The sequence below is a fragment of the Amia ocellicauda genome, chromosome 21 (genome assembly GCF_036373705.1).
Source record: "Amia ocellicauda isolate fAmiCal2 chromosome 21, fAmiCal2.hap1, whole genome shotgun sequence".
In the NCBI taxonomy this organism is placed as follows: domain Eukaryota; kingdom Metazoa; phylum Chordata; class Actinopteri; order Amiiformes; family Amiidae; genus Amia; species Amia ocellicauda.
Window position 1 is genome coordinate 13,113,981 of NC_089870.1, and position 27,599 is coordinate 13,141,579.

The 27,599-nt window shown below is 44.5% G+C and overlaps 2 protein-coding genes across 3 annotated transcripts; both read right to left on the bottom strand.

Annotated features, from left to right (window-relative positions):
- Positions 1–1,295: 1,295 nt before the first annotated feature.
- On the bottom strand, positions 1,296–2,408 carry LOC136717414 (type-1 angiotensin II receptor). Its single transcript, XM_066695029.1, has one exon. It carries the CDS (start codon positions 2,406–2,408, stop codon positions 1,296–1,298), a length of 1,113 nt encoding a protein of 370 aa, XP_066551126.1.
- An 869-nt stretch (positions 2,409–3,277) lies between these two features.
- On the bottom strand, positions 3,278–25,254 carry mgaa (MAX dimerization protein MGA a). 2 transcript variants are annotated; one of them, XM_066695077.1, is made up of 24 exons: positions 25,145–25,254; positions 20,137–21,376; positions 18,564–19,464; positions 18,298–18,481; positions 18,016–18,123; positions 17,539–17,673; positions 17,233–17,346; positions 16,220–16,947; positions 15,776–16,094; positions 15,254–15,441; positions 14,766–14,903; positions 14,422–14,461; positions 13,655–14,223; positions 13,074–13,410; positions 11,200–11,505; positions 9,805–11,078; positions 9,585–9,706; positions 9,333–9,381; positions 8,874–9,062; positions 8,564–8,675; positions 8,088–8,315; positions 7,694–7,891; positions 7,402–7,533; positions 3,278–7,307 (listed from the first exon to the last, which is right to left on the bottom strand). In XM_066695077.1, the coding sequence occupies exons 2-24, from the start codon at positions 21,294–21,296 to the stop codon at positions 6,262–6,264; spliced, it is 8,577 nt and encodes a 2,858-aa protein (XP_066551174.1). In that variant the 5' UTR covers positions 21,297–21,376; positions 25,145–25,254; the 3' UTR covers positions 3,278–6,261. The 2 variants fall into 2 exon arrangements, with proteins under 2 accessions (XP_066551174.1, XP_066551173.1); XM_066695076.1 differs by lacking the exon at positions 25,145–25,254 and adding an exon at positions 22,922–23,057.
- Between the last annotated feature and the right edge of the window lie 2,345 nt (positions 25,255–27,599).

Consider the following 27,599-nt stretch of genomic DNA (forward strand, 5'->3'; position numbering starts at 1 on the left):
TTGTTCTGATTTGATACAACAATAAAAAACGGCGTATTTCCCGCAATTTCCTATATCCTCAAAATGAGCCAAAAGTTGTTGTTATGCATTTTTTTCCATGGCCTACATATGTAAAAGTTACATTTTGAATTATTTTAAAGCTTCAAATCTTAAACCTGCTATTACTGTAGCATATGCATAATTAAATAACACCCACGTTTAACATTTCGTCTCAAAGCTTTTTTATTGTTACAAAAAAAACAGTAATGCAGTACTAAGGACATTATAAATAAAGATGAAGAGGAAGGAAAAATACACTGAAAAAAAATGCTCTATACAAGTTAGTCACGGTCAATAGTCTTCTGAAATCCTGTATGTATGTTAATATGCCCTCATGTCTATTGTGTTGAACAGTTTTCAATTGATCCAAATACACACAGCACAAAATATCAATTCAAATATTTGAAAATAAAAATCAACAACAGAGATTTGGTAGAACTGGGGATTTAGTGTAGTGCACTATATATAAATAGTATGCTATGTATAATATTTTACAGAGAAGTTTACATTATATTGTATTTCTTGTTGAAAGCAGCCAAACCTGACCCCACTGATGTTTGTATGGCCTTTTAACTGCATAAAATGTAATGCATATACAGACATTTCCAAATATAGCACTGTTTTAAATAAAAGGTCATTGTGTTTGTTCAATTATTATATTACTTATACAAGTGTAATCCCTCCGAGCCCTATTAAAAAATATCAAACTCTCTATGCTTTCACTAGGGAGCATTCACATATACTCAATTCAGTAGAAGCATCTAAAACTCCTTAATTGCAAACATCATCTCAGCTGTCAGGAGGCAGGTACCAAATTATTGTTATTCTCTGTCCTTGAATTAAGTTTAAAAATTGCAATATAAAACATATAGAATGCTTATTATGAAATCGAATCTTTACAAGAGATTAGAGTTGGTTTAGGTTTTATGTATCAGATAATTCATACATCACAACTAAAATTAAGTTGAGTAGGTTTTACTTTATCAATTACTTGAATTTATATGGTGTTCTGGAAAATACTTACGAATTCCACTTGGATGGTATGGAGACTCTTGGGGGACCCTGTATAAATCGTAGACTTTGTCCTGTTATGATTGCAATATAATTTAACTCAGGATCTTGAAGTTCCCAGCAGTTATTTCATGATGACAAGAACATTTATTTCAGGATTTCAATATTACCATTCTGTGATCACACGATAGTCGCTTCTCATGTCGTTATTAAAGATGTGTGGTCATAGTCTTAATTTAATTTGGTCAAAGCCCCAATGAACCACAATTTACAGAGAGGTGGGCCACACTGATGAGCTCCACTGGGGCTGCTCTAGTTGGGTGGGCTTCAGTTGCTTTCCACCTCCACTTCCACCTCCCCCAGCTCACCAGCCACCTCAGTCCCCTCCTGCAGAGTAACCACAGCCTCTGTCCAACCCCCTCCTGCAGATGGAAGATCAAGGGGTTAAGGCCAGCATTGAGGAGTTCGAAGAGCTGGGAGACCTCCATCAGTAGATTGACCAGTTGAGTCACCCAGCAGTTGTTCTCGCAGTTATCTAGAGTGAGGAAAAGCACACAAGCGATCACCTGCAGCAGCTGTCCTGGGACCCAGCAGATCAGGAAATTAGCAATGAACAGAGTTATTAGCCAGATGGTCTTGTGCCGGCCCCTTACATTTTTGATCCCCCATCGGCGTTGTGACTGCACCATCTTGGCCAGTATCTTAGCATAAGAAGGGGTCACTATGAGTAAAGGGATAGCAACTTGTACTGAGTAATAAGACAAAAGGTTGTATGGAGCTCCTGATAAGGTGGCCTCAGCCAACACCAGTGCCCCACAAAAGCAAGTCCCATCTCTGCGTTCTTTGTACAGGATATTGTGATAGCTGAGGTACATCAGGAGGACCGTCAAAGCCCAGATGGCCAAGGAGACCAACGCAGCATTCCTGGTTGTTCTGAATAGCCGAGACTTAAGTGGAAACGTGACAGCAAGGAAACGGTCAGTGCTGATTGCACAAATGAACATGGTACTGGAAGTCAGGCCTGTAAAATACACAATGCTTACGATGACACAAAGAGTATGGCCCATGTTCCAGTTATAGTTGTTGGCTAGATAGATAGCCCAAGGTAGTATGGATATAAGGAAGGCAAGATCACACAGTGCCAAGTTCAGAACACCAATGATAGCAATGGACCAGGGCCTGGCTTTCCACAAGCATGTCCAGATGCTGAATAGGTTGCCCAGAATGCCCAGCAGGGAGAGGATGTAGTACAGAACTGGAAACACAAGTGTGGCATGAATGTGGATGTATGAACAGTTGAGGTCAGGGTTCCAGTTCTGTGGTAGTGTGAGGTCCATTACCTTGGTGCAGTTAACCATCTCTGAAGAGTGGACTGTGATGTTTGTAAAAGACATGTCCTTTTCCTGGATCTGCTTACAAATAAAAATATCAGTTAAAAATAGGTTAAGAAAAAATCAATCAGTAAGTAAATCAACAAAGCACTACAATGGAGTCATCCTCTGAGCTGACAGCAACCTCTCATTAAGTGTTTGAGAGTGAGGGAGAAGACAAAAGACGACTTGTATTACACTAAATATGTCCAATCATTTTTCTCTTTCTTGAGCTACTTTTACTCAAAACAAAAATAAAAAAAATGGAAGATGGCACTGAACTAAAACTGGCATTCATGGAGTGCATTTAAATCCATAAAAATAAATAAAAAAATAAACAAAGCAGCCCCCACTTTACAAGTAGGATTATAAGCAGGTATGTTAAAAGTACTAACCTTAAATTGCTGTACCAGCTCCTAGCTTTTGAAACTCTAGGTCCACTAAGTCCACTTCACACTGCTCACAAGCCTGTTTATCTCTTAGAGATTTACAAATGAGCCACTGGAGATTAGAGCACTAGTAAGTCATATCTATAAATGCAATAAACTGAAATGTCACCAGCTAATATTCCATGGGAGGGTCCACAACATAAATGTAATCCCAAGGACCTGGATGGAAATGTCAGGTGAGGAGAAAAAAATAAAAATAAATTGTATGCACCATTTGATCCAGAATAAGGACTGGATTGAAAGAAGCATATGATTTACTGTTTAACACACCAAGAGTCTCAACCAGTGAAAATGGGTTCTCCTCTCCAGTGGACTCACTCAATAAGCAAAGGGGGGAAAAAAGTCTGAAAAAAACATTAGCACAAAGGCAGCACTGGGACAAAACAAACACCTGTAGCACACAATGCATTTATAGTTTTATTTTATTTTATTTTATTTGAAGGCCACAACATCTCCTCTCTCATCTACAGTCTGGAGATAACAGCATTAGAGTAATAGAGATCTTTATAAAAAGTAGTGTCTTTTTCCATAGAAAAACGGGCAGAAAGTGGAAACTGCCATGTCTTTCAAAACATAAGAAAAACAAAAAATCAAATCATTAAAGGTATTTACATTTGTCTTTAACAAGAAAAGTATATATGTACACACAACAGCAGGGATTTAAGTATTTCCTTGATTATTATTATTACAAACCTCTATAGACACTTGGGGATATACCAGCTTGAACTTTATGAAAACTTCAAAGACAAAACGATGCAGGTAAACCACACATTTTCTTCCTGCAGTGTACAGTGCATCATCAGTCCTGGTTACTCAGGTGTTTTTAAATTGACAATATTTAGCTTTAGTCTGTAATTTTACACATTTGTTCATTACACCCATGGTTATACGAGATACAAAATGTGGACAGCTGCTTGGTTAACCTGTCTAACCATTGGAAGGGTATTTGCATGGATTCAATGTTTTTGTCAATAAAATGAAAAAAATAATATGCATACGGTTTGTTAAAAATTGCTTTGTACTAGGCACATGAGGGTTTTACACATAGGTTTCCAAGAAAAACCTGCTTTTTACAACAATAATAACAGTCTACTGAAAAAAGCTGGAGACATCCTACTACCTTGAAAGGCTGCTTCAGTTCAGACCATCAGATTTCAATGATCAAGTCTAGCCAAGTGTTTTGTTTTGACTTCCATGCCATACTTTTCATATCACACTAACAAAAACATTCAGGAAACACCATCTTAAAAGTTTGTGGAAATGATGCTATGTTAAGCACATGACCGTTCTTCCCCCGATGAGCCCCAGTAGAAAATGACTAGCAAAGACGCCCGGTGCTAACATTGCGCGTTTGTAAATCTAACAGTAGTAGTGTTCTGGACTGTGGGAGAGCATTTCTAATTAGTCCTCAAGCACAGTGCTTACCCATGAAGGAAGAGGTAAAAGTTTAACAATGCAGAATTTAAACAGAGATTTATATCAAATGTAGGATTATTAAATCATATGATATTGACATAACTCCAAATGCATGTATTTACCAGTACACTGAACTTGAAGAACCACAGTTCAACCAAGGACAAAAAAGCCTTGAGTTGAAAAGCACACAGCCAACTTAAAGGCATCAATGGAGAAAGATGAAACAGGCTTACTTTGGCCAGATCTGTTATGTCAGTAAAATTGTATTGACAGGGCTAATCCTGAAATCCTAAAGGTTTTAATTCAACCACCCATGAAAATTATATTCCTAGATATAAATATAGTGTCTGCGTTTTTATTTGTAAACTGATAAAACCAAAACATGTTGAAATGAAATGGACACAACCAAAACTAAAAGTCCTGCTTTGAGACCACAATGGAAATTTGACCACCTATAACTGCACAGACGATAATGTATAAGCTGCAAAGGTGGTAGGCTTGCATTGTGAGAATCACATGTACAATAGGTATAATTATGACACTAACTCAAGACACTGGATTACGAGATATCATTGTGCCGTGCCTATATGTGGTGATGCTTTGGTCCTATTGTGGCCTCAAAGCAGGACATATATCATCTTGTTTGCATATTCTGTTCAATAAGAAATCAATGTTTTTATTTCTCATACATTTGGCCTTAAAATGTAGTAGAGGAATACCTTAATTACCATGTCTTTATATCTCTGTGCATCAGGTGTCCCATAAGTATAAGGAGCTTAGCTGACATTATACTTATTCTGACAAACACAAGGTCCCTGCTAACACTGCAGAATTCATTCCTCCTCTTATGAAACTGTTTCCTCAAACATTTACATTTGGAGATGAACAGACAACCACAAAACAAATGCATTCTACATATTCATCTTAGTTTTTGATTACAGTAATAATGTTCTTCATTGACAAACCATCTGACCCATGGTTCTGTACTGGTAAATTCATACATTCAGTGGGAATTAAATACAAAACTCCTCCATTATCAAAAGATACACATATAAAATTAAATGTAGAGCAGCCCATTCATTGTGTACCACACAAGAACAGCTGCTGCCATTATCAGTAACACATGCTCTCTCCCTTCCATGGAGATACAAATCGTTTACTCAGTGATGCATGGGGAAGGTTTTACATGTTAAATTCTCTGAACTCATAGATGAATGCTCACAAAGCTGTTCCCTAAAAGGTCATTAAAAAATGACTACCCACCCTCTCATGATTAATATCCCAGGAGAGACACCATGCCCTTCTAAGTGTCCCTGTAAACCTAATCGCTGTAATTTGTAGTCCCTCAACATGCACAATATTGCTGTTAAGAAGTTTGTCCTCGGACAGTGCCTTCAATTACCCCAAATGGGTTCAAGACTGTCTATGTTTATATGCATGCCAAAAAAAGCAGAGATGCATCACCCCAATATGGGGACAAAGTCTCTGGAACCAAGAGTGCATGCAAAAGTGACACCTGGTACCAGAACTTCTACTTTTTTCTCTGTCTGCATCACAGGGTTATTAACGTGGCCTGTGATCAAACATGCTATAATAGATCTACCTCTTCCCCTGTAAGTAAGAAAAAGTCAGCATCTTCAAAATTATATCCTGGTCTCAGAGAAAACTAGATTCCTTACATATCTGTTTATATATTTCTTTCCCAATACTACACCTTTAAGAAATGAAATGGGGAGGGGAAATGTACTCCAGAAGGCCGCTCAGGGGCAGCACCTCACTTCTTATTCAAAAGCAGCTAAGACAGTTGGTGCCTCCTACTGTACAAAAAAGACATTCTCCTTTGGATTTATGTTAGGCACATTAGGTAGTGCTTTTGGACAGACTCCATAAATAAATACAAATTAACAAGTCTCTCAGAAAAGAAAAAAGCTAACAAAACAGTTCTCCCTGATTTTGTTATTGATAAATTAGGAGGACTATGAGGAAAAGGACTGAGCACCATCCTTACTCAGATTAATGGGGGCCAATCCTTTCATCTGTTTAGCACTTGATGATGCACCATCTAGACAGGGGTTGCTGCTCACTTTCAGTCCAAGAGGAGCCAGCCTTGGCATAGGTCTCCAGGATAACTCGCTATCCTTACTGCTATCTTTAGAAGTGTCCACAGATGTGATGGCACTACCAGTTTTCATCTGGAGTAATGGGGGAGGCGTCAGGGAGTCTCCCTTGAGTGATGGGTTTGGACTCTGTTGATCATGGCCATTGGCCACTGTGCTACTTCTGGAGGGTGATCCAACAACCACATTTACAAGGTCACTTTCCCCTGCCTGTGGTTTGTCCTCATCATTCTGTGAATCCTTTGATTTATTGAGGTCCTCGTCCAGCTGTAAGAAGAGAGGGCTAAGTGCTCGGTCATCATCCTGCTCAGGCTCTTCCTCTCCCCGTTTGGAGTCGTCCTCCTCCTCCTCCACAGACATCTCTGTCTCATTCTTCTCCTGCAGGCTGCGATGGGCAAAGCGTGCCTGTGTGACACCTGCCCCCGAGCTGTCGTTATTCATCTGTTGGTTTAGAAACACAATCTCATTGAGAAGTGATGTCAAGGTTTCATCCTCTGGGTCCTCATCCTCATCATCGTCCTCCTCTTCCTGGCTTGAAGCCATGTCTACAACTGGGGAAATGGAGCCTTTTCCTCTGGTTCTACTACCCCTTTCGTCATCATCCAGGTCATCTACATCAGCTGCTTGTGCACTGAGGACTGGATGGGACAGATTTCCAGGCACCTCTCCTTCTTCCAGCTCCTCCTCTACCTTCCCATGCAGGACTGGAGGAGCTGGACACCTCAAAACATCTCTCCTATCAAACTGGCTGGTGGGGGCTTGTCCTTCTTCAGGCTCCTGTTCTGTAACCAGGGGAGAGCCCACAGGCCGGAAGACATCCTGTTTCTCAGTTCTCCCAGCAGTATTCCCTGAGGACATCAGTGAGGTGACGTTGCTTATCTGCGGCATGTTCAAGACTTCACTCACTGCGCAGAGGAATAAAGGTAAAAAGAAAATAAGATCGATGTCAACAGAATCTCACAAAAAGAAAGCCCTACCCACAATCAGTTACCCAGCTACCTGATTGGCTGTCCTTTGCTGGTGCAGATTTGAAGTCCTTGCTGGAGACTGGAAGTGATGTTTCTGGAAGGCAATTTTTGACCTGAATTGGTAGGGAGATTGCTGGGATCTTGATAGTAACGGAAGCTATACCTGAAAAGCAAGAAGAACAAAAACAAAACCTTAACACTCAATATCTTATCTTAGTTGCTGTGTCAAAGTCGGTGGCCAACACTGCTGATAGGGCTCATAAAACACAGCACTGAACACCATAATCACAGTTCAATAAACGTGAAGGATAGCCGTAACATACCAGGGTTTGAAGAAATGGGTATTCCTTCCATTTTAGCCATCAGACTGTTCTTGTTTGACTGCAGAATGCTGCCAGATATTGGGCTGACAGCTGGCACCTGAGTCTTGAGATTTACAATCTGTCCTGCTGTAGGCACCACATGACTGCCAACACCCAGGGATGCACTGGTCTCTGGAATCAGCACTGACCCAGGCGATGCTAGAAAACAATGAAGGGGTCAGTTATTGCAGTTCATAAACTACTACTGCTTCACAGCCATCCAATTCAGAGCCATATGATCAGCACATATCTTTGGGAATAACTTTCTTCACTGAACCAACCCCTAGGCAGATGAAAACAAAGTCATGATGTGCACCATTTTCTAGGACAACAGCATGTCTATAAGGATACTGACCTGTAGATTTGGGGGTTGAAGACCTCCTCCTGGACAGAATAAGGGGTCTGCCGATAGGAGAGCTTAGATTTGGTAGGCTGCCGAGACTCACGGCTGGCTCAGGGGGTGGCTGTAGGGCTGTCGTCTTACTGCCATCTTTCTGGGACAGCTTCTTCTTCTGCATATCCAGAGATTTCTGTTTGGCACAGATGTACTCTAGCTTTTTTATGATCAGGTCCTCGGTCTTTCCTGCAGCAGGAAGAATAGAACCATAAAGTCATAAGGTAAAAAAAAAAAATGATGTAAGGGGGCAATGACAATAAATCTACAGCAGACAGCTTAAAAAAAAAAAAAAAAAAAAGACTTTCTGGAACACATGTAATTTGATTGATATACAATTTACAAGACACTCATTTGGATAAGTACTGCATACATATTTAGTTTATAAGTGTTAGTGTTTATTTTCATCTCTTATGTCACAGTGTGTCCCATCTTACCAGAGGTCTGAGCGATCTTCTTAATGAAAACCGCTCTCTTCCGGGTCAGCAGGTTCTTCTGAGCTTCCAGACGATCGGACTGATCCACCAGAGCCTGGATCTCATTGTGAGCCTGGACATGGGCAATGATGACAGATTTACCAAAAATAAAACATGGGTTCCTTTTTTTAGACCAGAAAGGTCCGTTTTAATTATTAATATGATAAGCAACCAGAAACTAGGGACTGAGATACGAGTTAATAAGGCAGTTATGAAATCAGTGGTGTTTACCATTTCAGCCCTTTACAAATGTCTTAAAAGAGACACTTACCTGCCTGAGAATGTAAAACTTGGATGCCTTGGGCAGATGCTGCAGCCCCAGCACTTTCTTCATATTCTCGAACAGTTCTCTGAGCTCACTGCGTCTCCGCCTCTCATTGACTGTGTGGTTAATACGGCCGGAGGAGGAGGCTCCCGTCTCATCATACTCCTCCCCCCTGTTGCTCGACTGGAGCTTCAACTGGACAAATGAAATAAACACTAAGGGTTTGGGTTTCTGGACCCAGGCAAATACATTCAGACTTAAGAAAGGTTGTAAGCACAAGGGGGTCCCATTCAACCATTGATTATGATGTTTGCACATTAACTCAATCTTGATAGACAGAAATGATTTACAGCAACGTAGCTTAGAAAAATAGCCTAAATAACAAAATACCTGACACATATCGACAGGTAAAATACACTTATCCTGTTTCATAGATAGATTCATTTAAAAAATGTAAACCGTTACCTTCAATTTCATTTCTGTTGCTTTCTTTTTAGCCTCATGGATGCTTCGTCTGGAAAACAGTTTAGACAACGTTCACAACCTTTACCTTTAAATGTTCTTAAAGATAATACAAATTTAAGAACTGAAATGTCAGTGAACATTTATAAAAATAAAAATAAAAATAAACAATGTAAATACCAGTACCAAACTACACAATCGGAGATGAACCTGAGTGCTGTACACTGCAAGTAAGCCTTGCTCTTTCATTCTTACACTTTATCCAGTTTCATCTGCACAGCAACAGCCTTCATCCGTGCTATATTGATCTTTTCAGAGAGTTCTTCCACAGTCTCAATATCAACAGCTTCGTCCTCCTCACTCACATCAGAGTCCTCCTGGTGAAAGAAAAAGAAAGTTCAACACCCTCCATGTTTAGGTTGAAAGACATATACATTGTTTGCGCTAATGGAGAGGGAGGTAATCGTTCTCTTACAGTGATGGCATCGATATCCTCTTCCTCACTGTCATCCTCACTGTCCTCCTCTTCCTCTTCTTCCACATCAATTTCAATTTCAGAGGTGTCCGATTGATCACCCTCTTCTCCCTCCACTTCCCCTTCCTCCAGATTGCTTTGCTCTTCTGCAGAGCTTGTTTCGTTGCAAACTCTGCTCTTCGGTTCAGCCAGGCCTTTGGAGTCCACAGAGGGAGAAGAGTGGGATTCATCGCAGCTCTTACTTTCTGAGGCCGGTCTGCCAGGTGCCGACCCACCACTTTTCTCCAGGTCCGAGTCAACCAGAGGGAGGGAAATTTGAGAAGCAGAAACCTCTGCATCGGTATCTCCAGGAGGACTTTTTAGCAATAAGTCCTTTGCAGAGGATCCTGAAGATTCTGAGCTGCCACTAAGAATGACAACAGGAGCAGACTGATCATATGCAAGCACAGTCCTGGTGCGTTTGTGAGCTGCTTCACATGGTTTAGGGTCTTCCTCACTGAGGGGTTTTGACAAACTCTCATCTTGAGGCTCTTCGGGGTCCTGAGTCTTGTCAGCTATATCTGAATGGTTAGAGTCACTGCTTTTCGAGTCATCTAGAGGATCCCGACCACTGGTATAAGAATGATCAGAGGAGACCACCCCTGCTGGAGTCACATCCTGTAATGAGGTGTCTAAATCCCCAGCCTCGGAGCCAGCGGGGTTTGCTGCCTGGTCCTGGGTTTTTGCAGGAATTGCAGCCTTTTCAGTTTGCTTTTCCTTGTCCTGCTGGGGCTCCAACTCAGTTTGTGCCAGCTCAGGTTCTTGGGGAGCTTTAGTGTCAGTCTTAGAGTCCTGAGACTCCAATGGGGCTGGTTGGATAGGCCTTGGACGGAGTACGGCAGCAGGAGGAGTAGTGGCTGTTGGGACCTGCAGCAAGGTGAAGCCACCACTCTGGAGGGGGAGCATACTGGTAGAGGTAGGGAGCTGGGAACCTGAGCTGTAGGTAATGAGTTTGTGATCCTGTCCCTGAACGGACACTTTAGCACCAGTCGGTGGAGAGATCCTAAGGGTGTAGGTTCCTGTGCGTCCCACGAAGCTGGGGGGAGCCCCAGTTCTTGGTGTCGGCGAGATGGCTCCCACCGAGAAGGGCGTGGCACCTGATGCAGGAGGAGTTTTTGGTCCTAACATAGGAGAAGTGACTGGAGAGCCAAGAGAAGCACCAGTCACAACTGCAGGGCCTGGCAGGGCGGACTCTGAAGCCGGCTGCTGAGGGGCTGGTAAGCGGATCACCGACCCTGTCAATCAGAAACAAGGCATTCAGCATGAGGAAAAAATAATGTTTGACTAGAACATACATAACATCATTGCTCAAAGACTTACAGAAATCATGAAAGCCAAATTAGTATGCAGCCTCACCTGGGTTGCGGATGACGAGGTTCTGGATGTTGGGCTGGACAGCACGGAGCTGGCTGAGTGGGACGAGCTGAATGAGCTGTCCATTGGGGTGGCGGAAAAGGGTGGCTCCGCTGGAGCTGCGGACGGGCTGCAATACCATCCTTTGCCCTGGTGGAAGCGGGGGGCCCACTGACGGGGTGACAGGGCGCACTGCTGGGGCTGAGGGCTGGACTGGGATAAGGAGCAGACGAGTGCCGGGGCGCCGATCTGAGGGAATACTTCCACCAGGGGCGGACACCACTGGCGCTGTGGGTCGTGGACTCTCTTCTAAATACAAAAGAGACCAGTGCCAGAATTAGTAAAATGTCAGGGTCCAAACAAAATACAATAATCTACATTCTTGTCTAATCTTGTGATCTTTTACAATCTGGCTTGTGAAAATTAATACAAGAATCTGAGCATGTGATAATACCTCATGCAAAGAAAGGCTGATGCTATATTTTGATAGCACTGCAGGAATAAGCTTAGTACCATTTGAAGACTTTTTACAAGGGACATAGATTAACAGTAAAAATGGGTAGCAGGGTGTATAAGAAAAAGGTGGAGCTTCGATACAACTAAACATTACCACATACACCAAGATGACAAGAAGGACATTGCAACCGTACAATGTCAGTCCATGAAACACAACAGAATGTATACATTAATGGAGACACAGGACAAAAAACACTGAACAAATAAAACACACAATGCACTTCCATAATCAATTTTACTTTTCACCAAGACCACCACACACATTGATACACAAGCGTTCAGTCTAATGACAGTTCGTAATGAAGGGTCATGGAGCCACGAGACTGATCGGTTTACCCAGACCGCAGCAGACATGGCTACATTCACCAGATGAAACAAATGTGCCGTCGCACGTCGATCGGACTGGTGGTGTGTGGGGACGGGATGGCGGACTGGAAAGCTTGACGGACCACAGACAGAGAGCAGCTTTAGCACAGAGCACTATGGGAACAAGGCTTACCAAGTCTGAGGTTGGGCGAGACAGAGAGGAAGGTGACTGGGAAGGCCTGAGGCCCTGCTGCCGACACCTTTATGATGGTGGCAGAGCTGGATGTACCTGTGCTGGAGCTGCTGGTGGCAGTGGGAGCTCTACTGCTACTGGTGGGAGTGGCCACCTCAGCACTACGACTCATGGGTAGAGGATCGCTGTTAGGTGTCGTCTTGGAGACGCAATTCGTTGAGGGGCAAGGGGAGGGGAGACCAGCCCCCACTACCTGCTCTGCCCGGGGACTCCGAGCAGGCCCGACTGGACTGACCACCATGAGGGGCGCAGACGACAAGGTGAATTTCTGCACACCGCTGACCAACTGAGGAGCACTAATGCCAGGCAGTTTCTGCTGCAGGGAGCTGATCTTGTTGACCACAAACTGGGTGAAGACCTTCCCAACTGTGGGCTTGGTTACTGCATAAGGGAACAGATTTGCAAATGGAAGAATGAAGTAAACTTTCTATTTGCATTGCAGTGTGAGCCACTCTAAGCTTGACTATAAATCAGTAAGCTCCATTCTGTGTTTTCCATCAATCATGCAGCAGTTTTTTTTATAATTACAACACAGAGCAGTTAAAACTGCCGAGAAACGGGAAGTGCTTTCCAAATGGGTGAAAAATACTCCTTGGAATCCAGATAAGAGGCTTCAAGTTCACCTGGAAGACAGTGTCTACAATACAAGAGCATTGGTGACAAAAGGCTTTCCACTGCGAAGGAGGAGTGTGGTTTTTAGTATGGTTTGCCTTTGTATTGAGTTTTAAATATATATTAACATCACTATAAAAAGGAATCAGACATATTAGCATGAGCATAATTAAGAGAGTGCAGCACTTACCCTGGGATTTTGGAGAGGATGTTGTGACTGTAGCACCAGTGCTGCCGGTACTGTGTGACACAGTGGTAGTGCTGGAACTGGCGGTGGAGGTTGCGGAGCGGGCAGGTGGTTGGGTACATCTGGTTGCTCTGGTGCTGTCTGGCGTCAGGCCTGTGTCCGGTGGCTTCCCTGCAGGCAGCTCTTTGGAGTTCTTAGTGACAGCAGAGGACACACTGGACACATCCAGAGAAATGGGCCGGAGCCTGCCAGTGATGTAGGCTGCCAGTCTATTGGCTGGATGTAGAGCTCCCATCTGACCCAGCAGCAGTTTGGCTTGTGGGTATGATTTGCCATTGACCTGCAGTGTTGGAAAGAAAACTTTACCAAAAAACTGTGGAGATAACAGGGCTCTCCCACTAGTAACATAAAAAAAGCTAGTTGGTTTTTCTCCTGAAAGGCAACTGAGGACGAAAACATTTTTAGGTAAAATAATTCATTTACATTGTCTCATGGGAAAAAAATTATACATTGAAACTCTACAGAAACAAGGATGGTTACACCTCAAAACTCAAGCTGCCAGTGTATGTGAATCAAGTCTGTACCTTGATGAGGCCCTGCTGCGGGCGACCAGGCTGCTTCTTGCTTGCTGTAAGGATGCCTGCTGGGGAGATGCCTGTGTAAAAGGGCAGTGCTTTTCCTTTCGACAGCCTGTCCTTTGTCTTCTCTAGCTTCTCTGCTGGGAATTTTGAAATGTCGCCACTGGACATCTCAAAGACCTCGGATGGCTTCTTCTGGGCCTTCCCTTTTTGCTCTGCCTGCCCCAGTTCTGACTCCTCAGCCTGCTGTCCTCCCTCTGCCCCAGAAGGCAATGAGATGCGGATTGTAGAGGTGATGACCGAGCTGGAGCCCTCCTTCTTCTGGGTCTGGGACACCAGCTCAATGAGGTAGCAGCCCACCATGAAGGAACGAGCTAGGCTGTTCTGGGCCATGTGCTGGGACAGTGTCCTGAGGATGCGGTCACGCTCTTGCTCCCAGTTACATTCAGACAGGATCTCGAGCAGTTTAGTGGGCTCGGCCTTGGGCGGTGACCGGGGCTGGCTCTTCGGGGACGGAAGTGGCGGTGCGACAGCAGATTTCTCTTTCAGCATCACAAGCTTCTTAATGTTTGTCCCTGTTACAGTAAAAAAAAAATACAACAGTGAGAAGAAATGACAAGTGCCCCATAATACTATTCCCAATTCTCTGGAAGGGGGGAATCATTAGCAATGTTTTAGGTTGTTTTTTCCCCACACACATTGATTTCTCTTGTTCTAACGCCATATAACCTCTATGTAAATTAGTTCCAGAAAGGATGGAAAAAATGTCTTACCTGGACTTGTCTCCATAAACCTGTGATATGGATCATCCTCCTGGAAAGAGTCAGAAGTTTAGATAAATTACACCACATAACGCTGAATTCATGTAAATTACTAGAATAACCATTTTTCCAGCAGGAATCAATAATGCCGCAGCCCTGCAAGGTATTTTGCAGTTCAAAGTGTTTATTTTTGTGTTGAAAAAATGATTTAGAGGATATTATCATGTTCAGTGTAAACAGAACAGCCACTAAAAATGTGGACTGAACAATAACGTGGAATTTCTTCAGGGTGCTCATCAGTGCGCTTGCCAGATGATTTCCCATGGTACTCCAGTCCGGTTCCCCCTGCCTCCTACCTTCCCACTGCACAGCCTGGACTTGCAGGGACAGCAGGGCTGGGTCTCCGAGTGCTTGTGAACGTACTCGCGCACCCTGGCACAGGTCATCATACTCTCGAAGTACAGGTACACCGGGTCCTTATCCTCATCCCTAATCTGCAACAAGGAGGGCAAAGTCAACCACAGCTTGGGCAAGGTCCCTTAGCTAAGCAAACCTCCACAGAAAGCTAACGACTCTAGAATTCGTTGTGAAGTGGGTATTGTGCCCAAAGCAAAAAAGTACAGCTTTACTGTCAAAATACCATTCTGAGAGTGGGGACACATTAAGGCTTTGAGAGAGAGAATAACTTAAGTTTACAATAAAAAATGCACTGTGTTTAAAGTAAACTGAAATAAATACTCAACAAAGTAGAGATTGAATGTTGAGGATCAAATTTGCTTTTCGGTTTAATGGGTTTTGAGGAGTTTCCTAATATTACTGAAAATAATAAAACCCAATGTCTTACCACGGGGTTAGGCCGAGGGGTATAACCCTTGGGGCCACCTGTGCTTTTAGGGAAGCCTGATGGGCGGCTGATGGAGACTGAGGGTTTGGGAATGAACACGGGCTCTGGGTCAATCTCCCCTTCCTTCCGGTTCCACAGAGAGTAAACCCGGACGGGAGGCTCTGTGTCCGGCTCCGGCTCAGAAATGGCTGTTTATAGAAGTTTGGGGAAAAAAAAGATGATACTACATTTTGAACTTTTCAATAATAGTTTTTTCACTTGTTGTTCATGTCTGAACCCTGCTGTATATCTGCTGTAACCGTTAATTTTGCCGACACCTTTGTTCAAGGACACGCTCATTCATTGAAAGAGTTATAAACCATAATACACTGTAAAATTATCTGTTAAGATAACTATATGGAAAAACTTAAAAAAAAAAAAAATTCACTTTCTTAGCTTGAATATTTCCACTACTGTCTAACTCTGAAGGCAAGTTTATTCATTTTTAATTTTAATCCAACAGCACAACAGATAAAAACCTACTGTATTCAATCCTCTTCTTCTTCTTCTTCTTGTGCTTCTGTGGCACTTCCTCCTCCTCTTCAAGAGCATTGTAGAAGATGAGATTCTCGCCGTCTAACGACTTGGGCGACTTTTTCCTTTTGGACGGTATTTTGACCAGGACCACCTTGCGCTTCAGGCAGGTGCAGCCGAACATGCACTCTGGCTTGCGGCAGTGTGTAGCGTGCCGGCGCTCCTGAGCCAGGCTGGTGCACACACAGCCCAGGCGGCAGAAGTCATTCAGGCATGGCGGGGCACGGCGCTTGATGATTTTACTGATGGGCTTCCCCTTCAAAGTGCCCTGAACAGACAAACAAGATCCAATTTTACAAACCTAGAATTGTCAAAATGTCACCCAATACCTGGGAGAGATGTCAGCTTATTATCAAGGGTACCGTTCCCTTCCTCGTTCTAATGAAATCTTACCTGTGCAGTTAGCAATGATGCCAGTGCAACTTCTGCCCTCTCCTCTGTGATGTACGTGCGACCCTTGCCTTCCCACAATGCACCATCTTCAAGGTCCATCAGCTTGATCAGTGACTTGGACATCCCGGCCACACGGCTGTTAGTTGAAGGTTGTGGCCGACCACTGGCATCCTGTTTAAGGTGCACTTTAACCGGAAGTGCCCCTGGCAAAGACAAATCCTGTCCTGGACTTTTCACTAATTCTGCAGGAGAATGTGCCGGTGGACTGCAGAATATTGGAGCCGACTTAGACTTTGCAGCTGGTTTCCCAGAGCTATAGGAAGAGGGGATTTTGCGCTTTGCAGCATGAGATGGTGGCTGCTTTACTGGTGCCACCACCGATTTGCCCGGTCCGGAACGGCCTTTGGCTTTGGCCGGCGATGAGGCAGATTTTGGGGATGCCTTCGGTTTAGGTGGTGCTTTTGGTTTCTTCGGCGGGGAAAAGGGCTTGAAGGAGAAGGCGTTTAGGGGAGGTGGGGGAGCCTGTTTCTTCAGCACACTGTCCAGTGTTCGTACGTAGCTAGTGCTCTTGGTGGGCAGCTGGTACACAACAGGGGACAGTGGGGCGCTGGCAGAGAAGCTCGCCGCTCGCTCGTCAATCAGTTTCCCTTCGTTCTCCAAGTACTCGTCCAGCATGTCACTGCAGAAGGCCGAGCGATTCTTCAAGGCTCCCTCTGAGCTTCCACTTCCTGTAAATGGGAAAAACCGTGACCACATTTAAAATGTCCAATACTCTTAAATACTTTTTTTCAAATGTATATGAAAACAATGTGGGGATGTCAGCGGTAACATTAACTATTTATATAATTATTCTATTTCTGTTCAGTCTAAGCACCTGAACAGATATTTCTTCAAGATTTGCTTTTGGAAATTAATCAATTTAAAATAGCTGCACAAATTGGCAATCTAAGCTGAAATCACCTTATTAACACAATAAATCTACAGCAACACAATTATGAATAACGTCGTCTTACCCTCATTCTTCGAAGAGGAAGCTTCTGAATTCACATTAAATTTCTCCCTCCATCCTTTAATCTTAGTGAAGTCATTTGTTTTTCCTGTCCTGGAGATGAAGGGTAATGCTCCATCTGCAAAGAAAAGATAACTGTAACACACACACCTTATGTTAACAAAAAAGATAAATGCAGAATGGACCAACGGTGGTTCACAAGTTGCTCCTGTACACCCTGCAATATTTCACACTGTAATATTCTTCAAATCAACAAACACAATCTAGTTCTAAGTTTGACCCATTTGTCCCAGGAGGAGCTGTTTCTTACCTGGAGATGGCGTATGGGCTGCTGAGCTCCCATCTTCTCCAGTGCAGTGGACAGGGGGTGGCAGAGGTAAACTCACACCTAAATATTTCAAGTCGATTGCCAGACTAGGATCCACAAAGTTCAACTTTAGCCCAACTGCAAAAAGCAAAATTGAAAAATCTCATTCATCAAGAAAAAAATAAGTGTCTACCAAAATCAAATAAGTATTTTTCACTGAAAGTTACGTTTTATTTTCAAGTTTTTAAAAGTGTGCAGGTGGGGGGAAGTGAGGGCATGTGGGGCTGGTGTGCCACGCAAACCTTTAAAGTAGGTGTGCCTTGAGTGTTAAAGGGTTAGGAAACCCTGAACTAAACCATGTTAAAGTAATGAGTGAGTTAGATATTAATGTAACAGCAAGTGTTTCAATGGTGCCGTCATTAGTGCTTTTGATCATGTGCTAATTATTCTCCACAGACTCAATGAGATCATCGTGTTTACCTTCCTGGAGGACCGGGTGGATTACTTGTCTGTGTTTGAAACGTTTTAAATCCTTTAAAAGAATGATCTCTAGGCAAGATATTTTCTCTTCCATGGTTTCAGGAACTTCTGCAAAAAAAAAAAAAAAAAAGTTACTTTCAAATAACAAATCTTAAAACATTTTTTTTTATATATATATATTATATATACACGGTTACTTTTAAAAATGAAAACATCAACATTTCAATCTCAGAAGATGGTTATAATAAAAACAAATAAATAAGAGATTATTTGTGTTATTACCATTCTTCTGTGGGGTTTCAGGGGTTTCCTGAGGCTGGTGGGTGTTGCCCCCTTGGGGCTGGTGGGCGATGCCCCCTTGGGGCTGGTGGGCGATACCCCCTTGGGGCTGGTGGGTGATACCCCCTTGGGGCTGGTGGGTGATGCCCCCTTGGGGCTGGTCCCCCAGGTGAATCAAAAGTGCTTCCTAATGGGAAAAAGAAGCTGATGAATAACTATGACAGTTTGATTGTAACTTAAGTGCTGTACAGAATCAGACAACTGTTTACCTTGGAGGGGAAAGAAACAAAGAGGACCCCCTCCACATCCTCCAGGTCAGGCTGCATGCTGGTGTCGGTGGGGCCTCCGAGGACCGGCAGGCTGCTGCTCATTATAGATTTTTTTGCAGATTTTCCCACTTTGCCAAACCTCACTTTCCGCTGGCGTCTCTTTTTCCCGGAAGTAGGGGTGGTCTGCAAGATGCCAGGGACTTTAAAGGCATTGGGAGCAGCTGCCGGTGTGCTTGACACCAGTATGTCTGACTTGAGTGGGATCTCGGGGGACAGGGGTCCATTAGTGGAAGAAGAGGGCTTGGGTGCAATGAGCTTGAGTTTAGACAGAGCGCTGCCCGTTTTCTCCTGAGGCACCTGTGCCGCTCGGGGCTGAGGCAGTGGCAGCTCTTTCTGTTGGGATTGTTTTTGATGTTGCATTGGTCTCTCCTGCTGCTTTAGAGGGATGTTTTGTAGTTGTGGTTTCAAAGTTTCACTGGACTGGGTTAGAGCAGCTTTTGTAGGGGACACAATGGAGGTGTTATTGGCATTGCCTTTCTTTCTTTCCAGTGAAACTGCAGGTGGAGAGGACCCAGAGGACGAGGTTCCCTTCAGGAGATCAGGAATGCTTGCTACACCCATGGAGTCAGAAGACTTGATGCAAACCACAGGTTTCCCAATTTCTAATGTCAACACCTTGGCTTTGGCAACCCCAGCCTGGCTATCCTTTTGCTGCTCCTTCTGGAATCCACGGTCATCCACAAGGATCTCCCCCTCCTCCTGTTTGATAACAATGCTGTCCTTGTGAACTGGCTCAGAGCTGCCACTTTGGTATTTTGAATCTAGAACCTCCTTCTTCACTTTCACGTTCCCCTCCAGGGTCAGGTTAGCGAGAATATTTGTCCTAGGATGTTTTCTGTGGCTGAAAATCAGTGAAACAAAACGTAATTAACCTGCAATCAGGAATTACATGGAATCTATAAGGCTTCAGAGCTCATTCTCAAGATGTGATGTGATCAGACAATAAGGCTCACTTCTAAAAATAAACAGCATTTATAAAACCCTTGAACAAGCCAATACATAAATGCTTATCAAATGCTTATTAACTGCTTAACAGAGGTAAAAATAATAATAATAAAATAAATTTAAAAATCCAGCTTTTAGATCTTTGATGTTGAAAGTTAAAACATAATATTTAAACTTGGTTATCATAATAGATTTACTTAACTGAGTTTTTTTTTTTTAATAAAATACCTTTTTGATAAATATGAATTGGAATTTTAAGAATTAACACGAAACTCTTGTTAATCTCACAGAAAAACAATACACACAAGCTTTTGGTCCAGAGCACTAGTTTCTTGGACAGATAGCAGAATGTTAGCAAACCCAAATTCCGTTCAAATATACACACACAAGAAATATATTTTTGTTGGCTGTATTTTTCTTTTCTTTTTTCAAACATTCATAACTGCACAAAACTGAAGATCTCAGATGCAGGTAAATGCTTTGTATCATAACTTCTGTGAAGGGCTGTCACTGTGTTCCCTGAATGATTATGCAAATCAGGAATAGCACATTTAACTAACCAGCTTACCTGGTATCCTTGTCAGATTTCAGTGTAGAGTTCGACTTTGTTGTTCTGTTATTATCAATCAAACCAATGTCATATGCCTCAGAACTGAAGAGCTCTTGGTCCATCACTTCATCAAAGGTGTCATTAGTCCCGAAAAGTGACTTCAGAGTCTTCCTGTGGGGCTTCACGTCCTCCCTGCTCTGTGAAGTTTTGCTGAGGTCCAGAGCAGGGAAGAAATCAGGCTTGGGGTCTAAGCCTCCTGCACTGGAGGAGTCCACTTTGGGTTTGATGGGCCGATAACACTGCCCATCCTCACGGAAGCCCTTTGCAAAGGGGTTGTAGTCGATCTTGAGCTGAGTGATGCGCAAATTCTGGTAGGCCGTGACAGCGAAGAATTCGGTCTGGGGGAAGGTGAAGGTCATGACATCTGGCCCGTTGAGCTGGATGACCTCGGTTGCCTTGTCGGCTGGGACAATATGCAGCCGTGGGAGATAGCGGTGCATGGAGTGCAAGATCACGTGGCCCTCCTGGTCTAACGTGTTGTTGGTCAGTTTCAGTTTGTAAAAGGAGACTGGCTGCTGCATCCAATAATGTCCTGAGGAAGGGGACTCGGGGTGAATGAAAACCCGGCCAAGCACATGGGGCTCGGCCTTGCCATTGACCTCCCAGTAGCGCCCGTTCCACTTGTAGCGGCTGTTGTCCACAGGGGTGATATCCATGACCAGGATGTACCTCTGGAAGGGCTCCATCCCGGATATGCGAAAGCGACAGTAGGGGAACATGCGGCGGCCCTGCTTGGTCAGGATCATCTCTGTCCTGCACCTGTAGAACTCATTCCACATGTTGTTGTTGTCCAAGGTGACCTTTACTCCTTTGCATATGCTCTCTGGAGGAAGGTTCTCTGGCAGGTTCTTGGTCTTGCCAGTTGACTCGGCCGCAGCAATTTTGGGAGCAATGGGCAGCAGAGCAGGAGAAGTAATGCTTGGGGTTGTATTTGTGCCCATGTTAGCTTCCTGATTGGTCACCAAGATGCCCTGCTGCTCTCGTCCACTATCCCCTACCTGGCCTGGTTTCAGAATGACAAAAAAAGCTGGGGGGGTGGCAGTAGAGGGAGGTGCGATGGGAGGCATGGCCCCTTCCTCCCGCAGCACCATCATGGCCTGGTTCTCCGTTGCTGCCATTACAGTGCTGTGTTTGGTGGATTGCTGGATGGCACCAAGGCCCCCCTCACCTTGAATGGACTGCTAGAGCAATTGACATTCTGCAAAAAGAAAGAAAAAATTAACAATAAAAAAAGGATTTAAAACAAGGGACCTAAGAAAAGTGTGTGAACTTGCTGTTATGGCAAATACATTTGAGTTCACTATTAAGAAATCAGAAATTATAAAATATTCATTCTTTCATTCATATTTCAGAACAGAAATAGTAATAAGAATTGTAATGTGTATTTCCATATCTGCCCTTAATCTAAATACCTGAACTTGCTATTCAGTTGTGGTTTACTTTTATTCCTAACTTATATTTAGGAAATGTATGAATGTATACAGCGTCTGCATCCATTATGAACTGTGCTTAATTGTTTAGCAAACATCGCACAAACTGCTTCCTTTATCCTCCACTGTCTAGCACACACTCGATCCGCAGTCGCAAACGAGCACTCCTCCCTGCCTCTCACACCGTTATTATACACAAACACTACATAACATTAAAAACAACAGAAACAACCAGCATAATCGCGGATAATGTAAAATAGTAATCCTTTCATGTTGTTTGTTTAATCGCTTTCGTAACTAAATCGCTTGTGTTAACTTATCTTCCTTTACATGCAGGCATGTGTTTCTGGATGTTAAACCACAAAGGCAAAGAAAGCAGCAGGTGCAGAAACCGTAAGCGTTCATTGGCGCCACACGTGTCGGCCAAAAGCGACACAGCAACCTGTATAAAATATAAATAAACTGAGAACTAATCTGCGAAGAACGCTTCTCCGTAAAACGCAGGCGGCATCAAGGGGAGGGGTATCACTGTGGCAAGCCGCGTACGAGCTCCAGGTCCAAAGGCACGTATCCGCTTTTGTCGGGAGTACGGTCTGCACGTCCCCCCGAGCACGCTTCAGTTTAACGCACTATCAGCAAGCGTGCAAAGAGACGACTGCGCCCACGTTTACACTTGCGTGCGGTGGACCGATGACACAGAGTAAATATACTATAATATTTACATACAAATGTAGCAATGTAGACGACTTTCCATTAGCCTTATGGAATCAGCCAATCAAATCTCTGGAACTGGATATCACTACCATATATCAACATGTTATTTTATATAATTCAATCTTATATTTATTTTCTTAGTAACTGTCATCCTTCCCATTCCTTATACAAACTTTATGACTGATAATTGTATGATGATTAATCATATCAAGAATAATGCATTTTGACCTTTCACGTTTTGGGGGACTTTGGGTTGGTTATACTACACGGATTCTTCATATTATTGTGACTCAGTAACAACATATATATATATAGATGCGTTTTGTTGTCCTTTTACCATTCCCGTCTCATTGGCGTGCTTTCGTGGTGCTAAATTTCTCGGCGTGGCTCCACCTCCGTGGGAAGCCGCCCCGCACGCCACGCCGCGCCACGCACGCTCCTCGAGGCCAGCTCGGGCCTCTCGCGCCTCGACGGCGGCGGCCCGCGCGCTCCTCTCCGCCACCGCCAGCGCGTGCGGGCGTGCGGGCGGGCGGGCGGCGCGAGCCCGTCCCGGGGGTCCACACCTATCTCGTGGCCACGGCGCCCGGCCGAGCGGCTACCTTTTCCGGCGCTGCCCGGGTCTCCAGAAAGGCCAGCCGTCGTCTGCGTCGCTCTCGCTCTCCTTTGCGTTTCTCTCTTTCCCTTGCAAACATCTACCCCGCGCGTCTCACCCAGCTGGAGCGAACATGCGTGCTCGGCCGCTGACGTCACAGCCCCCGTGATGCCACGCTCACGCTGCACCCGACTGCGCAGACTCCGCCGGTGCGGGACAGCGAGCACGGTCACGTGGCCGGGGGGCTCTCCGGCGCACGCCCCCGCCTCGCGCACCGCTGCGGTTCTGTGAAGTCGACGGACATGACGTCATCAGTGACGCCGCACGACATCCCGCCTTTACACCGCGCCGTGCTTTTAATCGGATGCGGACGGATGGCGTTACGCCAGAATTTAAAAGGGTTGTTTTCACGTGTTGGCTGCCGTGTGTGAAACTGTGTCAGCCCGGGCACATCAGACCGCTGCGGCCGGCACAGCTCCCCGCACACACCACACAGCAGGCAGGGTCACACTGACCAGTCATGCCACTGTACATCACACACAACTATCTTCAAGCTCATTTAATTCCAGACATAATCATAGAAGACACCAGCTTCCAGAGAAAACAACACGGGTGATCATACCTAATACTGCCAATTGCAACTTGCTTTCTGTTTGATCTGTAACAGCCCCTTTCCACTGCACGGTCGTACACACTGCCCAGCCAACACAGATGTTCACAATCTTTTGTGTTAGCAGGGATGTCAGATTTGTTTTTATTTTGCATGAACCTATTAAGAATAAAAGTGTGTCACTCGGATTTATTGAAGTGTTATTATGATTGGGATAATTAAAGGACATTTAAGTAAATAACTGAAATGGCGTAAGACATTTATATTTTGTAGTTCAATAATGAATACGAATAAAACAACCACCTTTTACATACAGATGTAAGGATCTGATCTTGTTAAAACTGAGGAAAGCAATCTTCACGATCGTATTTAAGAATTTTACAATTAAATAAGTAAATAAATAACCTGCACACTGTAACCTAAACTTTCCAATAACAGGTTCATGCTGATCACATGTACAACTTATACATGCACATTTATAGTCTACCTCAATGCTGCTGTGAATAGTTTCAGACAGAATTGTTTGTTTTCATGTACAATATTCATAAGAAGCATACATATATTTTTACTTTCCACCTTACACGTGATCTGACTATTTAAACAACCCTTCCCTTCTGCCAAGCCTAATTGGAATAGAAAAAAGGGGCACACGTCCGATTGATCAGATTACACTCATGAAAATACATTTGGAAAGTTTGCTTCTAGTTACAGAGGAAAGAAGTTCGAGTTGTGCACATGGTGAATCACGATTTCATTTCTGACGCGTTAACCGGAGGACTACGCGTCCCAGCTCCGCCAGCTGCTAAAGCCAGTCCCTGCGTCCTCCACGGGGGGATCCTCGCTGTCCGGCATTGCAAGCGCAAGGCGACAACTCGGAGTCCCATTGGCTGAGCCGCGGTCACATGACCCCCATCCCCGGGCAAGAGCCGAAAGCGCCATCGCTGCACCAGCACAACCCCGTCCTCCTCGCTAAGTGTGAAACTATGCACAGAGACCCGCCCCCCAACACAAACCACTCGGAAAATGCCGCCATTGGGGGCTCTAGGCACTCCATACACCCTCGCCAACTCCCTGACACGATGCATGGGTCGCAGCCCATTTGTGGTTGGTTTGCATTCACTGCATGCACCCCCCCCCCTCCCCATAGGACGTGCCACACAAAACCGGACGAACATAATGATCAAACCACCATTTTAGCCAAAGCCCACATAGGTGGTGGTCGCAGGTGGAGAGGGCGACGTGACGACGCAGGAGCCCGGCTCTCTCTTGGCTACCCGTAGTCACATGCTCAGCAGACAACAGCAGCCACTCGGGCTCAGGTAGCGGCGATATGAGGGCGAAAGACAAAATGCCCCAGCCCTGGAGCTCTTAAATCGGCGTCGGGCCCCCCCTGCTCGGGGCAACCTACTGTAAATCCAGCGCGGAGCACAGAGCGGAGCAAAGCCACTGTGGCGGCCACGCTTGCGTCCCTGCGACGCGGCTCTTGCACCACAGTCCTGTGCCAGTGTCGTCAGGTGACCACGGATAACACCCTCTCCCTCCCACACGCTTATTTAAGTTCCCAAAACGGCCGACTAATCGTCGACGGGGGGCTTTTAAAGCGGAAAAAGCAGGGTTTACCTCGGGAGACACGAGTAGGGAGACGACGCGATCCCTCATCCAAATCCCTCCGATGGCTAGGGACGGGGTGAGAAACTCGAAGGGAGTGAAAGGCGCCCGCAGCACGCATGCGCCGATGCTAAGCGCTGGTGAGACTGAGGTGAGGCTGGGTCGGTGGTGGTGTGTGTGTGTGTGGGGGGGTGTCACTTGCGGGGAAGAGACGGGTTTTCGTCTTGCACATTGCATAGTCTCACTTAATTTGAATACCAGAAATGGTGTTGTGTATACGCGCATATGGCCATTCTGCACACGAAAGTGCTCTCGCTGCTGCTGAGATCATCCCTCCGCACGATTACGCCGCAGGACAGAGCCGGCAGCGCGGGATGAGTGCGGTTGCTCTGATGGGATGTCAAGGAATTGCACCGACCACATGTCTCCATCCAGAATAGTCATCCAGATCAAAAATATGCATGCTGCTGCTGGTGCTATGGCGATTCAACTGATAGCGAGACGCTGAAAGGACTGACCCATGCAAGGATGTGTATCGACGAAGAAATAAAGCTTGTGTTGAAACAGTGTTCAGATATGAACTTTGCTGGTATCAGACCCATGCCTCAAAATGCCAGAGCTGCTGCGGGGTAGTTGCATGGGTTTAAAAGGAAAAGTCTGAGGGTGTATGGAGCAGATCGTAATGAGAATTGCACATACTTCAAATTAACACGCAGCGCTTTTCTTCTACTTTCCATGGACTGTTGAGTCCGTTTAACGGGTTTCTGCTGGTTATAACTGATCATGTTCCTCCAAGAACAATTTATTTCGCGATCTACCACTGAGTAATGAAGCAGCAGATCATCAATTAAGATGCTGGTGATAATGATGATTCTGTTGCGAATAAACATGAAAGTACATCAACTAATAATAAGTAACGAATCTCCAGCTCCTCCCACCGTGTTTACTGTAGACCAACTGGACTCCATTCGTTGAGTCTATCTCTGATACCAATACGTTGTGTGCAGTTTAGTCTGTTATGATCAATAATTATTGATATATAACCGATCCAAATTAAAACTTCCCAAAGTGATTCTGCCTCATACACAATATGTTGCTTCTGTTTTTCTGATATCATTCACATAGCCATAGCCGATTAAAATAATCATCATCATCAACAATTGCATTGCAAATAATGGTGGAAATGCCAACTTTGCAGAACCTCTGTAGGTAGAAATGTTTCCTGATTCACTCCATAGCCAATCAGTAGTGAGGATTTACAGCTGTATTTCTACCTCTGGTAAAGAGTCCATAGTAACCAGCACAAAGTTTACAGACATTAAAATGCAAAAAACCAAAACAAAGTGAGTGAAATACCAAAATGAGCAAATAGTTCATTTCAAAGTATAATTACATAATGGTCATACACAGTATCTCTGCCCATTCCATATAAATGAATGCTTCTGTTCCACTTCACCTCCTGCTATGGCGCTGGCCTTTTGCAAGGGATTTACACAAGGCCAGTTATGACTGGAAAGCGACAGTAATATGGATGCTATGCTCAAGGTGTGTTAGTATCGCTTGGCAAAGCAGAACACAAGCCGTGACTGACAGGCAGAGAAAGTGAAAGACACCTACATACAGACCAGTGATGTAGTAGTTTAATAAGAAGCTGATACACTATATGGGCCATTATGACACTTTTGTCCCCTATAACACTTTTGTGACTGACTGACAGATACATTAACTTTATAATTATTACACCCTTAGCCAGGCTGACTTACAGGTTACATGAGTAAAACAAAAGTGTAATAATACAGTACACATTTCAGATCCATCAATCGAGCAGCTCAGGATACATTCTGGTGTATTACAAGTAGAGTCTGAACAGATGTGTCTGGAGTAATCGCCAGAAGGAGGTCAGGGACTGTGCTCTCCTGACCTCAGTGGGAAGGTCGTTCCACCACTTAAGGTCCAGGGATGAGAAGGAGCGGCTCTGGAGGAAGGGGAGCGGAGAGGAGGCAAAGTGAGTCTTCTGGCGCAGGAGGACTGGAGAGGACTGTAGGGATTGTATGGAGAGATGAGTTTGTAGGTAGCTAGGAGCAGTCTGGTCGAGACAACGGTAGGTAAGAGTCAAAGTGCAAGTCGAGATCGGCAGCCAGTGGAGGGGCATGTGCGAACCGGGGCAGAGAGACACCAGACGAGCTGCAGAGTTCTGCATGAACTGGAGCTGGGGGTAGCAGTCACAGGCAGGCCGGCCAGGAGGGAGTTGCAATAATCCAGGTAGGAGAAAACCAGGGTCTGAGTCGAGTAGTCAGTGAGGAAGGGTCAGATTTGGTTTATGTTGCCATAATTTGGAGATGAATTTACTTCTCCCACTGCGTTTGTGCTATACATATGAATCTTTGTTCAGTGATTCTGCATCCTTAACAATAGGTTGATTGTATGATTGTACTCTTGTGCCTGATATCATCCAACATTATAGATT

Bases quoted from the DNA above. Each gene is read 5' to 3' on its own strand.
- LOC136717414 (XM_066695029.1), bottom strand. From the start codon at position 2,408: ATGGTTAACTGCACCAAGGTAATGGACCTCACACTACCACAGAACTGG.
- mgaa (XM_066695077.1), bottom strand. From the start codon at position 21,296: ATGGCAGCAACGGAGAACCAGGCCATGATGGTGCTGCGGGAGGAAGGG. The intron at 13,411-13,654 runs GTACAGACTTGA...CCAACACTGCAG, and splicing joins CGCAGCAGGGCCTCATCAAG to GTCAATGGCAAATCATACCC. The intron at 8,316-8,563 runs GTAAGATGGGAC...TTCCTGCTGCAG, and splicing joins GAAGATCGCTCAGACCTCTG to GAAAGACCGAGGACCTGATC.